The sequence below is a fragment of the Thamnophis elegans genome, chromosome 16 (genome assembly GCF_009769535.1).
Source record: "Thamnophis elegans isolate rThaEle1 chromosome 16, rThaEle1.pri, whole genome shotgun sequence".
NCBI classification, from domain to species: domain Eukaryota; kingdom Metazoa; phylum Chordata; class Lepidosauria; order Squamata; family Colubridae; genus Thamnophis; species Thamnophis elegans.
Window position 1 is genome coordinate 10,453,562 of NC_045556.1, and position 14,246 is coordinate 10,467,807.

The 14,246-nt window shown below is 39.3% G+C and overlaps 2 protein-coding genes across 2 annotated transcripts in view; one reads left to right on the forward strand and one right to left on the reverse strand.

Annotated features, from left to right (window-relative positions):
* Window positions 1-6,281, forward strand: part of FGF7 (fibroblast growth factor 7) — a 28,848-nt gene extending 22,567 nt beyond the window's left edge. Inside the window, exons 3-4 of the mRNA XM_032232872.1 lie at window positions 4,300-4,403; window positions 5,455-6,281. Coding sequence (XP_032088763.1) covers window positions 4,300-4,403; window positions 5,455-5,649 — 299 coding nt within the window. The 3' untranslated portion in view covers window positions 5,650-6,281. The remainder of the gene's footprint in view (window positions 1-4,299; window positions 4,404-5,454) is intronic.
* The window catches only part of FAM227B (family with sequence similarity 227 member B), a 76,817-nt gene that overhangs the window by 55,139 nt on the left and 7,432 nt on the right, over window positions 1-14,246 (reverse strand). The window contains exons 7-10 of the mRNA XM_032233137.1: window positions 12,897-12,995; window positions 12,082-12,183; window positions 10,207-10,333; window positions 8,606-8,797 (exon numbers count right to left, since the gene is read on the reverse strand). Coding sequence (XP_032089028.1) covers window positions 8,606-8,797; window positions 10,207-10,333; window positions 12,082-12,183; window positions 12,897-12,995 — 520 coding nt within the window. The remainder of the gene's footprint in view (window positions 1-8,605; window positions 8,798-10,206; window positions 10,334-12,081; window positions 12,184-12,896; window positions 12,996-14,246) is intronic.

Here is a 14,246-nt window from a genome sequence, read left to right on the forward strand (position 1 = left end):
GAAAAGAAGGAAGGAAGGAAGGAAGGAAGGAAGGAAGGAAGGAAGGAAGGAAAAAAAGATATTTTGAATATGTGCTGGAAACTGATAGAACTAAGGGCTCTATGACACATGAGGAGAGAATGTGGGAAATTAGCCAGTATATTGGACAGTAATATTACTAACTTTGTTAGTAAAGTATCACATTACTTTCTAGAAATGTTATATGGCATAGAATTAATGATTGCCAGACATGCGTTAGGATAGTTTCCAATGTACTTCTAAGATAGTTATAGGCATTGTATATCCACAACAACCTTTCACTTCAAGGAAAGATAGTGATTTCCCAATGTATTTTGTGTATGAATGTCTATGTCTGTGTGTAAAAATATATTGTAATACCTCAACAACAATGCCCTTTTTGTCAGGCTCTTTTCTACTTTACCAATAAAGGAGGTTATTTGTAGCTCAGGGTTGTTAACCCTAACGTTAACCCTAACCCTAACCCTTGGTGCTCTCTGAGCTTGGTGGTTTTCTTACAGATATTTCATTACCAAACTAGGTAACGTTATCAGTGCTACTAAAGAGTGGGGTTTGCTCTCAGTTTATATTCTAATGCAACCAGAGCAAGCTAAAAGGTAAAGGTTCCCGTCGCACATGTGTGCTAGTTGTTCCTGAGTCTAGGGGTGTCATATCTGTTTCAGCACCGTCTGAAGACATCTCTGTGGTCATATGGCTGGCATGACTAAATGCCGAAGGTGCATGGAATGCTCTTACCTTCCCACCAAAGGTGGTTCCTATATTTCTACTTGCATTTTTATGTGCTTTCGAATTGCTAAGTTGGCAGAAGCTGGGACAAGTAACGGGAGCTCACTCTGTTACGTGGCGCTAGGAATTCAAACTGCCAAACTGCTGACCTTTCTGATCGGCAAGTTTAGCGTCTTAGCTACTGAGCCACTGTGTCCCTTTTCAGAGAAAGCTACTAAAATATAAATTGAGAGCAAAACCCACTCTTTACTAGCACTGATGATGTTACCTAGCTTAGGTAATGAAATGTCTGCAAAAAACCAACCAAGCTCAGAGAGCACTAAGGACCCCTGGTTTCTACTTTAGCTGTGTAAAAGTTGTATATTACAAATATTAAATCTTTGGTAAAATACTGAAGGCATAAAATTATGCTAAAAAAGAAACTAAACTGACTACACCTAGAAGTATTTTACATTCAAAGAATAATGGCATCCATATAATCTCTGAAGATATCTGCATAGCATACTCCTTTGGCGCGCTTAAGATTTTTATCTAAATATTGAAATGAAGGCCACATGTACACTTTTTAAAAACTCTTTACACTAAATGAATAGCATCCTGAAAATGAATCATGGAACAACATGATGAAGCATCTTAAGCATCTTTCATTAAACTATAAGCCAACACATTTAGATCCGGCATCGACCTCCTCATTCCTTATTCATATTTATTCAAATGGTTATCTGATAAGTCATCACCAAGTTGCAAGGAGCTTAAAGTTGCATTTAAGATTTGCGCTGCCTCAAGTGGTTTTAAAAATCTTAACACTGCCCTCCCCAGGATGCTATATATAAATTGCCTAGTATATGCAATGTGCATACTCATATGTATGTATATATGCAAATACATATGCTGATGAGAAATATTTGAATGTTGGCACAATTCTTTGGAATCTGAGCAGTGCCTAATATTATGAAAGTATCACTAATTCTATTGTGCTTAGTTATCACTTAAATCATTTGGGTGTTCTGACTGCTCTTTAGAAGGCTAGATCCTAAAGATGAAACTCAAGTACTTTGGCCACTTAATGAGAGAAGAGCCTAATGCTGGGAACGATTGAGAACAAAAGAAGGGGTCGACAGAGAATGAGGTGGCTAGATGGAGTCACCAAAGCAGTAGGTGTGAGTTTAAATGGACTCCAGAGGATGGTAGAGGACAGGAAGGAGGAACATCATCCATGACAAAATCGGACACGATTTTGCAACTAACAACAAATCATTTGGGAGGGAGTAAATATTATTTTGTATTCAAATACATTACTTATAAATGCATTTATAAAGAGAAAGACTCATAAATCAAGAAACGGCATAGCGAAGTCATTATTTTCAGGGTCCAGCTGGTCATTGCTGTGAATTTTGACAACTAACCATTCCAGAAGTAGAAAAAATTCACATAGCTAATTAGGTATTCAGTTGTTCATTTAATCTTTCACTTTATGAGGTTTAGCCTAAACTTTAGAACAATGGAACAGCTGTACTTTAAGGGAAAAGAAAGTATTGTGGCATATTTTTTTAAATTAAATTTTTAAGAAAGATATTGACGTTTAGTTTGCCTGCCTATTGCCTTAACCTTTTCCTCTGTACCTTTGAAATTGTTTCTGTATTTATAAGACTTATTTTAAGCAATGTCCAAAATAGGAAAAAGTATATTTAAACAAATAGTCTGATCCCTTTTTGCACAGCTATTGTCAGAACTACTAACATGGGCATGGGACAGTGAGATCTATGTACCAAGACAGGTCAGACAGTAGCAAAGACTGCAATTCTAGCACAGAAAAACCCTTTCATTCTGATAGGAACGCCAATTTATCAAAAACCATTAAATGGCAATGTTTCCACATCGAACTATGCCGTAAATGCAATCTGAATGCCCTTGTGTTTACTGGTTGTGTGAAGTCACCCATTATAGTTTATATAACAGGGCTTAGCATATTGTATGATCTGTTGGGTAAATTATGATTGAGCAAGCATGAATTACCATCATGTGTGATCTCTGAACCTCTCTAAAGCTCATCTTCATTCAAAAATCCCATCAAGCAGAATTAGGTTAGGATTGCTTGTTGCAATTTGTTCTGCAGGCCTGTTTCCCCTGGTGGTGGAGGAATCCCAGTTCAGGGAGCAAAAAAATTAAACTTGGAGCTTCCTAATTGTAACTTAAATGGATCTATTAAAAAAAAAAGCAGTAAGCCATGCCTCTGCATAGCACAAATTGATTTTCAGAGGTTATCAGCTTTTCATGGCTGTAAAGGATCAGACAAATACTTTTTATCTGCTTGTCGGGTTGCCGTGATCTGTTTTCCATCATGTGCAAGTTCTAAAGTGCCCTTGAAGAGACCAACCCTCTAGTAAATTTCTTAAATATCCTTTTCAAGGTAAGCTTTGTTGAGAAAAACAAAACGAAACCCTAATTCTGTTGAGTCTTGATTTAATCTCTCTTCTTGTCAGTTTCAAAACCCAGTGTTCAACAGAAGTGCATTCATTGCCATCTGAACAGTTAACTCCAACCACAGAAGGTATTTTATTTGTTTTACAAATGACAGAGTCCCAAGGATTCAATTTGGAAATGAAATCATGAACAGCAGCATAAACGTTTAATGTCTGCATTCACAAACGCGCATCGAGATTAGTGCAATTTACTGTAAAACATGGGGGTATCTAGCATGAATCAGATGCCCATTCAGAGCCTTTAAAGCCATAAGGAATTTTATGTTTGTTGCACCTTTCTTAGGGAAAACAGTAGCCAAAGTTTTATAAATAAAAAGAAACGGGTTATTTAAACCAAGTAGCTTTGCAGTGTCTGTGGAGATTCTCTATCATTCAGGTCATGGTTGGATCCCTAGGGTGCTACTCAAAAGGCAACTGGACTTTCTTGGGGGGTTTTTTCCTTGAAAGAGGAAGGATATGAATCTCAGTAGTGGGTTTCTAAAATGTTGGTGACCGGTTCTTTGCCCAGTTGCTGAGTGGGCGTGGCCACGGTGGGCATGGCCATGGTGGGTGTGGCCTACTCAGCCTCCTGCACCACTGCAGGGTGGGTGGGCGTTTTCACCCTCTCCAGGCTCCGGAGATTTTACCCGAGTCTCCAGCCCAGCAGGTCCTTCCAAGTCCCGGTTCGCCCGAACTGGTGCGAACTGGCTGAATCCCACCCCTGGATATGATACCACTTCTCTCCCGTCAATAATACAGTCCTTTCAGCAGCACCAAGAAGCTTCCACACCCATTTGCACTCTGATTCGGGTGACCCTGATTCAGGGCACAGGTAAACCCCCCAAGAGGCTTCAACGGCTCTCAGAGATGACCAGTTTACTGCAAAGCATACAAATCCTTCCATTACCCCACCATTCTGCCAGGATTGAAGAAGCTTCTTGGATGAGAAGTGAAGCATTTTCAAAGAAAAAACAAAAGCATGGAAGTCCAGTTGCCTTTTAGGGGGGGGGGGGGAAGCACCTTTGGCTCAGCTTTGCATTGTTACATCATAAAGGGAGACAAAGGTTATGGATCTCATTATTATTTCCTACAGGTATTCTCGAAATACGAACAGTGGCGGTTGGAATAGTGGCAATCAAAGGAGTCGCAAGTGAATACTTTCTGGCTATGAACAAGTCTGGGAAGCTTTATGGAAAGGTACTGGGATAATTATTAGAAACCATTTGCATTAAATAAAAAAAAATAGGTCTGCTCCTGATTATTATTTTTTGGTTTGTTTTTGATCAGCTGTGTTTTATACCAGGGGCCCTCAACCCCTGGTCTGTGGCTTGGCACCGGTCCGTGGCATGCCAGAAACCGGGACACGTATATAAGCGAAGCCCCATCTGCGGGATTCAGGCAGCATGAGAAACCACAACCCCTCTTATCCACAGAAAGACCTCTCTCCGTGGAACTGGTCCCTGGTGCCCAAAATGCTTGGGGGCTGCTGTTTTACACTCTATTGGCCCCGGTCCATGGGAGTTGCTAGATGATGGCATACTACTGATGGCTTTTATGAATGGCTTTCATTTACGGACAGTTGCATTGGAATGCAAACTTCCTGGAGATCAGAGTTTTCTCTGTTTTGACTTCATTCTCCCAGAAGCCACTTTAAAAAAAAAAAAAGGAGCCAAACAAAAGTCAACATGAAGAAGAAGCTGCTGGCAGGTTGATCCGTGGTTTCTTGCCGGTTTTGGAATTCTGATTTACTTTATTTGCCTATTTTGCTTTGGGCTCTTCTCCTAACCAGCTATGCCACCCTTATCCTGCCTCCTTCACCGAGGCAGATTAAATGCTGAACTACAACTCCCAGCAGCCCATGCAATTGACCTTGTTCGCTTTGGATGATAAAGCTGTTCAGCAACATCAGGAATGTTACTGATGTATATTGGTTCTTATTAAAAAGTGTAAGGCATTTGCATAGTCAGTAGGTATGTTTTAAGTGGATTGTACTATGTTCAGGTAGCCCTCGACTTACAACTGGTCGCTTAGTGACCTTTTACAAAACAGGGGGCTTACAACCTGAAGTTCCCACAATAGAACCAACCCATTTGATGACTGTTACGACCATAACGGGTAGGCTTCATTGTGGTCATAACTCGAGGACTACCTCAGTTCAAGGAAAATAGGATTTTTGTGAAATGATACACACACCCTGCCAGGTCTTTTCAGTATTCGACTGATCATCTTGTTTTCTTTTAAACAACAGAAAGTGTGCAATGAAGACTGCAACTTCGTAGAACTCATTCAAGAGAATCACTATAACACCTACGCTTCAGCAAACTGGACCCACAAAGGGAAAGAAATGTACATCGCATTAAAACAGAATGGAGCCCCGAAAAGAGGCCCAAAAACAAGCAAAGAAGACACTTCCTCCCATTTTCTTCCATTTACAATATCATAATCTTATATGAACTATGGACAACCAGTTCCAGCAAAATATATATATATGTATATATCAAACGAGATATAGATATATAGATATATCATTTGAAAAGGGGACTGTTTGAAAGGAAGACAAGCTGGAATACTACTGAAAAACTGAACAAGCTGGACTTGAGCACGATGTTTTATTTTTAAGAGACTGGCTTTAAAAATAAATAAATAAATAAATAAATAAATAATGAAAATATACACTACTTCAGATTAGTAACTAAAAGTTGTAAAAAATTGTAAAGAGTTGTACGATCCTTACGTTAGCATAAGAGTAGCTTTGCAGATTCTTAAATTAAATGTACCCTTTGCCCCTTGGTTCATGACTTGATTATCTGATGATCTTTTATTTAAAATAAACCTATCTGCTTCGTTAAACATGGCTGCTATAATAATAATAAAGCAGATGAAAATGTTATGTAAAATTATATGACGGACTTGATGGCTGCTGGATTAAGTCTTCAGATGATCAAGTCGGTACGAATCGTAAAGGCTAAGCAGTATTAAATACTTCCCAGGAAAAAATAATAAAAATAAGTGAAGGTTTTAAGTATTAAAGCAAATTGAAATTGGAACGCTGTGGTATTCAAGACAATAAAGGTAATATGACAGATGAAAGTTGCATCACTGCAATGTATTCATATCTATCAGTAAGAATGCCTAATGCTGCTCTGAAAGATGTTACAAAATAGTGTAATATTAAATAATATTAATAATAAGGAAAATGTATTTCATCTCACTTTCCTCAAAATATCCTTTTATGTAACGATGAAGTAAGAAAAATTCAGACAACATCATATGGGTTTTTATGTAACATAACCTAATCTTTTTATATAATTTCTGTTTGGGCATATGGCTTCTACGTTTTTTTTCCCAACCGATATTCATGCTTTTCTGTGGTTACAGCATTAAACTTTATTTTAAGTTATAATTGAACTTAATTGTTTTAAGTTATTTAAGTTGATGTTATTTATAAAAAAAAAATTATCAAGATGCATCTGTTTCATATGCTTTTAATTCCAAAGGAGTATCAAAACAGTCTGGCTTAGCGGCCCTTTCTTTTCTCCTCTTATGACCAGACATGAAGTCTAGTACACAAAACTCCTGCCAATATGTACTGGATAAGAGACAAAAATGACAGCCTGTGGCAATTCTTGCAATGAAAGTTTCGGATGCAACAACCCCTGTTTGCAAAACAAAAACAAAAAACATCAAATGCCATTTCCATTGCCAGTTAAGGCTGCTGCTAATATTTTGAAAGTGACAGAAGTGGCTGCCCCATCATGAGAAGTCAAGGGAGGGAAAATGAAGCTATCCGTTCAGACGGCAAATTCAGAAGGTTTAATGGAAGACGCTCAGAACTGCCAAATCCTCGGATGGAGAAATCAGGCGTGACATTAACTGCAAACCCTTTCCCCACTCCACCCCAAAGAACGGAGCCACCCTAGGTGAGGGCCAGAAGATATACACCACGACTGGTCCAAATGAAAACCAGCTTCTTCCCTTTGGCTTCACAATTGGCACTACTTGCCTTTTTTTCCCCCAAGAGGATTAATAAACCAATGGATATGGACCAATTTTCATTCAGAGCAAATGGAGAGAGTCCCAAAGGTAACACATTTGCTGGCCTGTCTAATCCAGTATTCTTCCTCATGTTATTAGATTTCTTCAGAAGGTGACAAGTCACCCTAACTGCAGAAGCAGCCTCCTGTTTATGTCCCCTACTGATAGTTGGAGGTACTGTAATAACTACATGTGATGGTCCGCCAGCAGCCACAGAGCTGGCAGCAGAATCAGACAGTGAGGAGGTTGGGGAGGATCATGGGTCAGTCCTGGGGATTGAAGAAAGCTCAGACGAGGACTCTGTGTCAGAGGCAGAGAGGGAGTTAGACAGCAGTGAGGCAGAAGAACAGCTGGAGCCTGGTCCCAGTATGCACATATGCAGAGCTACCAGAAGACAAGAACAACTAAGAAAGCAGGGTTGCCTTAAGAGTAAAGCCACACCTTGGAGGTGATCGGCCCCTCCTAGAGGAACAAAAGAGGAACGAATGAGAAGTGGGCTTTTGCAAGAAAAAAAAATTGATCATTTGGTTCAGAAAGTTCTGTTTGTGGTTATAAGAGACTCTGTGCCAAGTTTTTCTTTTTCCTGTGTTTGGAAACTAGTTATCTGGCAGCACTCCAAACGAGATAAAGTGTGTGTGGATAAACATTCCTCTGAAAGACTGTTTGCCAAGCCTTGCTGACTGTGAATGAAAGGATTTCACAGTCGTGGAAATAAAAGAGGTTTTGTCGGGACCAAGATTTTGCTTCTAGCTTTCTAAGGAAACCTGGGTCAGAACACTATGTATATATCACATATGTTACTGATCTGTCCATCAAAGATAATAATCAGTAATGAGCTTCATATCTCACAGATTTGTTCAGAAATACCTCATGTGATTTTCCAGAAAATCTTCAAGACATTCCTACACTCAAAATAAAGCAGCAGTCTACAATTGCATAAATCTCACTATTGTTCCTTGTGGATATTGCTGTATAAGACTACAGTTGAAGAAGTGAAAATTGTATTCTAAAAAAGTTACCGATTTTGGTATATAACTCTCCACATAGTGGAGAGGTCTGGTGGCTCAACAGCTTAAGGATGCTGGAGGTCATCTGTACTCCAGCAGTTCGAGCCCTAGCACTGTGGGTCGGGGTGAGTTCCCATCACTCGTCTCAGCTCCTGCCAACTGAGCAGCTTGAAAGCATGCAAAATGCAAGTAGTAGATAAATAGATACTGAGCATGAACACCAACAGGCAGACAAAACAACTACTTTGTAATAGCATTGTGGTCTCCTGGCGAATGTAACTTCCTCATATGCGAAATAAATAAACTCCACAAAACTCTCAAAAGAACCATGGGAGAATCCCTTTTCTTGGTACTTACAGGTTTTTGTTTTTGTTCTTGTTATTGATGTTGATTCTGACCTTGAACTGGATTTTGACCATGATATGGATATCCTTTTAGGCATTTCTGAAGATGGCTGAGAAGCGGAGTCTTTCTCTACAATGGATTTTCTAGGTTTTTCCGTTGACGGGCACTTCCAATTTTTCCAAGCAAACTTTTGAGGTTTAAAACCTGTAAGAGTGACAACTAATGACCTGAACAATATTAATCAACCAAATGTTTTTTGTACTACATCAGGGGTCCCCAAGTTCTTCAGATCATTGGCCCCTTTATGAAGTGGCAGATTGTTCATTGATCCACAATTTGATAAATATCATACTACTTTAATTAATATTACTTTGAATAACAATACTATATTAATAACAACAATAGTATAACAACAATAATGGACCATATTTGCAGATACTGACCACTTTGGGGGATATCTGGGCTAGTTGATCCTTGTGGTCCCTTTCATTCCTACAGTTCTATGATTTTGTGGGAGGATATTAAAATTTTCTTATTATTAGATTTTTATTCCAATTTTATTTTGTACAAAGCAAGATGGTGTACACATAATGATCCTGCTTCCTATTTTCCCTGCAACAACCCTGTGCGGTGGACTGGGCCATGAGAGTCATCAGTTTCAAGGCCAAGGGAGGACTAGAACTCCAATCTCTCAATATGCCACATGGAAGAAAAGTCAAGGCATCTGTTGCTTGTTCGAGAGTGTGTGTCATCTTCCCTGAGTCTTTGTGTTGCCTGGACTCAGGTCAATGCTGGGGCTCAGGACCCCGGACAACACCCTGAAGTTCAGTGGAGCTAGTAAAGTTGTTTAGAAGGGATTCGGGTTATTGTCAGGGTTCCACATAACATCCCCAACAAAAGAAGACTCCAAGGCTTGGGTTTCCTCAAAGTTCTATTTCATTAGAGACGTTCCTATTGGCACATCTGGGAAAAAACGAATCTGAAAGCTTCCAGGTTTTTCCCCACCCAAAAGAAAGTCCAGGTCCCTGCCCAGCATCCACATGTCTATCACATGGTCTAAAGGGGACCATCCAAACCAGGAGTTGACTCCCAGTCACCTCCTCGCAGCTGCAGAGCCAGTTGACTGACTTTCTGAGAATGGATGTTATTATGGCTACATATCACACACACTCTGTATAATCCCCCTTCCCATTTTCCCAGAATAGAAAATGTGGCAGGCCTGAAGTCCAAAAGGTAAAAGATGGCTTCCAGGTCTGAAAGAGTGGGACAAAGAACGATGGATTGAAGAGGAAGATTATAAACAAATGTGTTTTTTCCCCCCAAAAAAACTATGCATATGAACAGTTCAACGATGGAACTAATTATTGAGAAGAAATGATGGGCTCACCTTACTGGAATGTGTTCATATAAAGGCTGGACAACCATCTGTTTGGGATATTCTAATTGGGGTTCCTGAACTGAGCTGTTCTTCAGGGACTTAACCCTAATTTCTAGCTGAATGTTACTTTTGAAGAACTCGTAAAGAAAATGCTGAGTAGACCCAATTATGTAAACAACTACTGAGATATGCTACTGCCAACAACCGCAAGGAAAAACAATCAACATTCTAGTACCTCTGATCCACAGGAAAATTAAATCCATCAATTCTTCTTTAAACTGATCATTGAAACGATGGCAAGCCTGAGGAAAAGCTTCACAGAAAGTAATGTAAATGGCCTGGGACAAGCAGTCAGGATACATCTGCCAAGTTGCAAATTAAGTTCATTGTAAAAATTGGGTGATGCTTTTATATATAAGAAATAAACAGGCATTCAAATATTGCTGAATCATTAGCTGTGACAAAAATGCAAGGTTTGTGTCAGGGTTCCAAGTAATACCCCCCAGACTCCGAGAGAAAGAAGACTCCGAGGCTTGATTTTCCTCAAAGTTCCATTTGATTAGAAGAGATGTCATATTGGCACATCTGCGAAAACCTGAATCTGAAAGTTTCCAATTTTCCCCACCCAAAAGAAAGTTCAAGTCCCTGCCCAGCTCCCACATGTTTATCACATGGTCCAATCAAACACCGTCCCGACTGGGAGATGCCTCCCAGTCATGCCACTCCGGGCGCAGGGCAAGGTGTCCTTGAGGAACGTTATTTAGACTATATATCTCCCAAACTCCATATAATCCCCCCTCCCATTTTCCCACAGTAGAAAAGGTGGCAGGCCTGAAGGCCCAATGCAAAAGATGGCAGGTTTGGGTGGCAGGTTAGCTTACTGCGAAGCAACTGAATTTATGGGTCAAACCAGTAAGGAGACATCTTCATCTATTTTTTAAAATTAATTAAAATTAATTCATCACATTAATTTTGTGGTAGATATAAACATTATGATAAAAAGCCCTAGCAACTTAGAAGAGGTGCTGAACACAGAGCAGGCAGCTTAACCTGAGACCAAAAGGCATGTTAGAATCACCTTCTCCAATTGCTGCTTTTCAGGTGAGTTGAGACTGCAACATCCTATATTTATTTTGCTTAATCAATTTGTAAGTCTGCCCCATTCCTTGGGACTCTGGATAGCTTACACAGGACTAAAAAACAATAAACAATTAAAAAAACATTCTAGGGAGGAAAACAATATCAAAAATACCACTTAACAACTGTGTGGAAGTTAGTGGGTCCAGAGCTTGTGGGAAGAGTCTTCCTAAAAGTCAGAGATTCTGTTATAAAGGGCAATCACAGAGAAGGCGTAAGGGGTGCAGAATCAGGGCCACACATTAAGTTCCAATTAAGCTGTTGCTCATGCTTATATACATGAATCTAGTCAACTAACCGCCAGCGCTAAATTGATGCTAGACAAGATTTAATGGAATTCAAGAGGGGTTAGACTTTGTGGGAATGCAATGATTCCAGACTGATTCCTCTCTTGACTCTGCCCGCTGTCTCTGCCTATACTTCTCCTGCAGAAGGCAAACTTTATCAGTGTTATGACAGTGATGGGACCTGAAGCATGTCAACCCTGCCAGGTCTTATAATATATCTAGAAGTACCAAATTGCTTACAGGATGAAGTGAGGAAAGTGAAATGAAACTATCTTTTCTTATCAAGAGATTGAAGTTCTTACACTGAGTGCTCATTGCCCAAGGAATTCTGATTATGGAAGAACCAGCAAATATGAAAATAAATTATAACCTCTTTTCTCTGTGTTATTCAGGAAGGCGTCAGCTAGATTCATAAATCTCCTTCTCAAGCTTTGGTACAGTTGTATGCTAAGTAATTAAGATTGCCACAAACAATTTAAAAAAAAAAAAAAAACTTCAGAGGCAATAACAAAGCCTGAAGGCATGTCACAGAATGAAAGGTTGAAGGATTCTGGTATGTTCATCAACAGAAACAGATTAAATTAAGAGATAATGAGCAAAAAGGCAACACACCTTTTGCTCTTCTCTGAACAGGACAAATCAAAATTGGAAGGAGTAAAATTCAGAATTGCAAACAACGTCATTACCTGAAGAAAAACATCTTTAATGTAACTTGGGATGCTCCAGAGAAGCATCACGTAGCTATCGGCTATCCTGTCAAAAAAGTGGTCCTGTTCCTCTTGATCAGGCTTGAAAAAATCAGGAGAAAAGTTTAAGCAAAGTCTATACAGTTAAAAACATCTATACAGAATTGTTGTCAGTAGTCTTGAAGTAATGAGTATTTAGAAAGGCAGCAATTTTAACCAAAACTAGACCTATCCAGGTAGGTCATTAGCAGCTGATCAAAGTAACATGCAAATGCCATAAGCAAGACTGCAATAAACTTTCTTTAGCACTTTTGTAAAAGTAATAATGCAATTAACCTGACTAAGTTTGGGGGACTGAAGTGACTTAGAAGGCCAAAATAATAAACGAACAAACCCCAGGTTAAACTAGTTTAGTGCATTGTATGTGCAGGAGTGCTGTCTTTCACAAATCAAGCATCTCTGAATTTGCTTGAAGGCGCATTTGCATGACTGACATAACTTCATAAGCATTTCAATGTTATACCTGTGCTGCATTTAAAATAGAAATAGCTGTGAGCATGAAAAAGAAGGGAACATCAAGTCTGGGTTCTAATTTGGCCAAAACTTTATTTAAAAGGTTTATTTTTTAAAAAAATTCAAATATATAATCTCTGAAAACCTCAGACCTCTGGGTGGAAAAAAAACTACATTGAATCCGCTGTTTCATTAAGTGCCAAAGAGCCCATCATTCCTTGCTGCACAAGAAATCTTATATTGTAATGTCAACTACTTTTTTTTTCATAAGATCAAACACGATAAGGCGTTCAGTTTTGTACCTGGTACTTATGAAGAAACCACCACCAGAAAGAATCCTGCAAAATCGCAAGAGATGCTTCAGAAAAAAACAGCTGCTTCAAAACCTGAGTATTGGTACCCTGTCCAAAAAAGAAAAAAAGACACAGGAAAATGGAGTGGGCATTTTTATGCATGTCCCAAACATATTCATCTTCGAGGGAGTCCATTTGCCCCACTGCTTATGTGTTCAACATGGTTCAAAGCTATTGCTTAACAGTGAATATATTTATAATTCAAATATTATTTCAAGTTTCCTTTTTACTTCATTAATTTGTTCAGAGGTTTATACTGTAAACAGAACCACTGATTTATTGCACTGGTTGCAGACATTTTATTAACCAAGTATTCTATCTTGGCGGTTCCATCCAAAACATAATGAAAATGGAAAATACAAATGCCATTAAAAATAGATTAGGAATTTATTCCAAGGGACAATCGTTATCTCAAAACAGAAACTGCTGCAGGAAACTGGAATACCTATTTTGATGTAACGGGAACACGGCAGACTGACAGTGGATCTGAATCAGCTATTTGTTCATGCCGTGTTATAGCAGAGGGGATCAAGCCAGGAAGAGACCTTGTTCAGACGTGAATTTGGTTCCAATCTCATATATTTAAGCAAGGACTGTAGGATTTGTCATGGGAACAAGAATGGAAAGAAGAGAAAGCTTGCCGTGCCTATTCCCTCCCCCCCCCCACAGTATTTCTTCCATGTCATATGGTGAAACTAACCACAATCCAATGAGGAAGTAGTGCTGTACAGATAGTCCTTGATTTACAACCGTTTGTTTCATGACCGTTCGAAGTTACAATGGCACTGGAAAAAAGTGACTTCTGACTGTTTTTCACCCAACCGCTCTAGCATCCCCCTGGTCATGTGATCAAAAGTCAGCCACTTGGCAACTGACTCATATTTAGGACGGTTGCAAGTGTCCCAGGGTGATGTGATCACCATTTGTTAACATTCTGACAAGCCAAGTCAATGGGGAAGCCAGATTCACTTAACAACCATCTTTCTACTTTAATAAGTGCAGTGATTCACTTAACTATGGCAAAAAGGTCGTAAAATGGGACAAAACTCAGTTAACAACTGTCTTACTCAGCCACAGAAATTCTGAGCTCAATTGTTGTCATAAGTCGAGGATTACCAGTCTGACCCTGTCAGGAGATTCAGCTGCACTGTGATCCCTGGAACATTTCAGGACAATTAGGAAGACAAGTATCTTCATTTCTGTCCACTTCAGTGTTTGAGAAATCTATCTCAAGAACCTTGGTAATATATGGAGCACATAAGAAATGCAGTCATAGATAAATATCTACTCAGGGGAGGA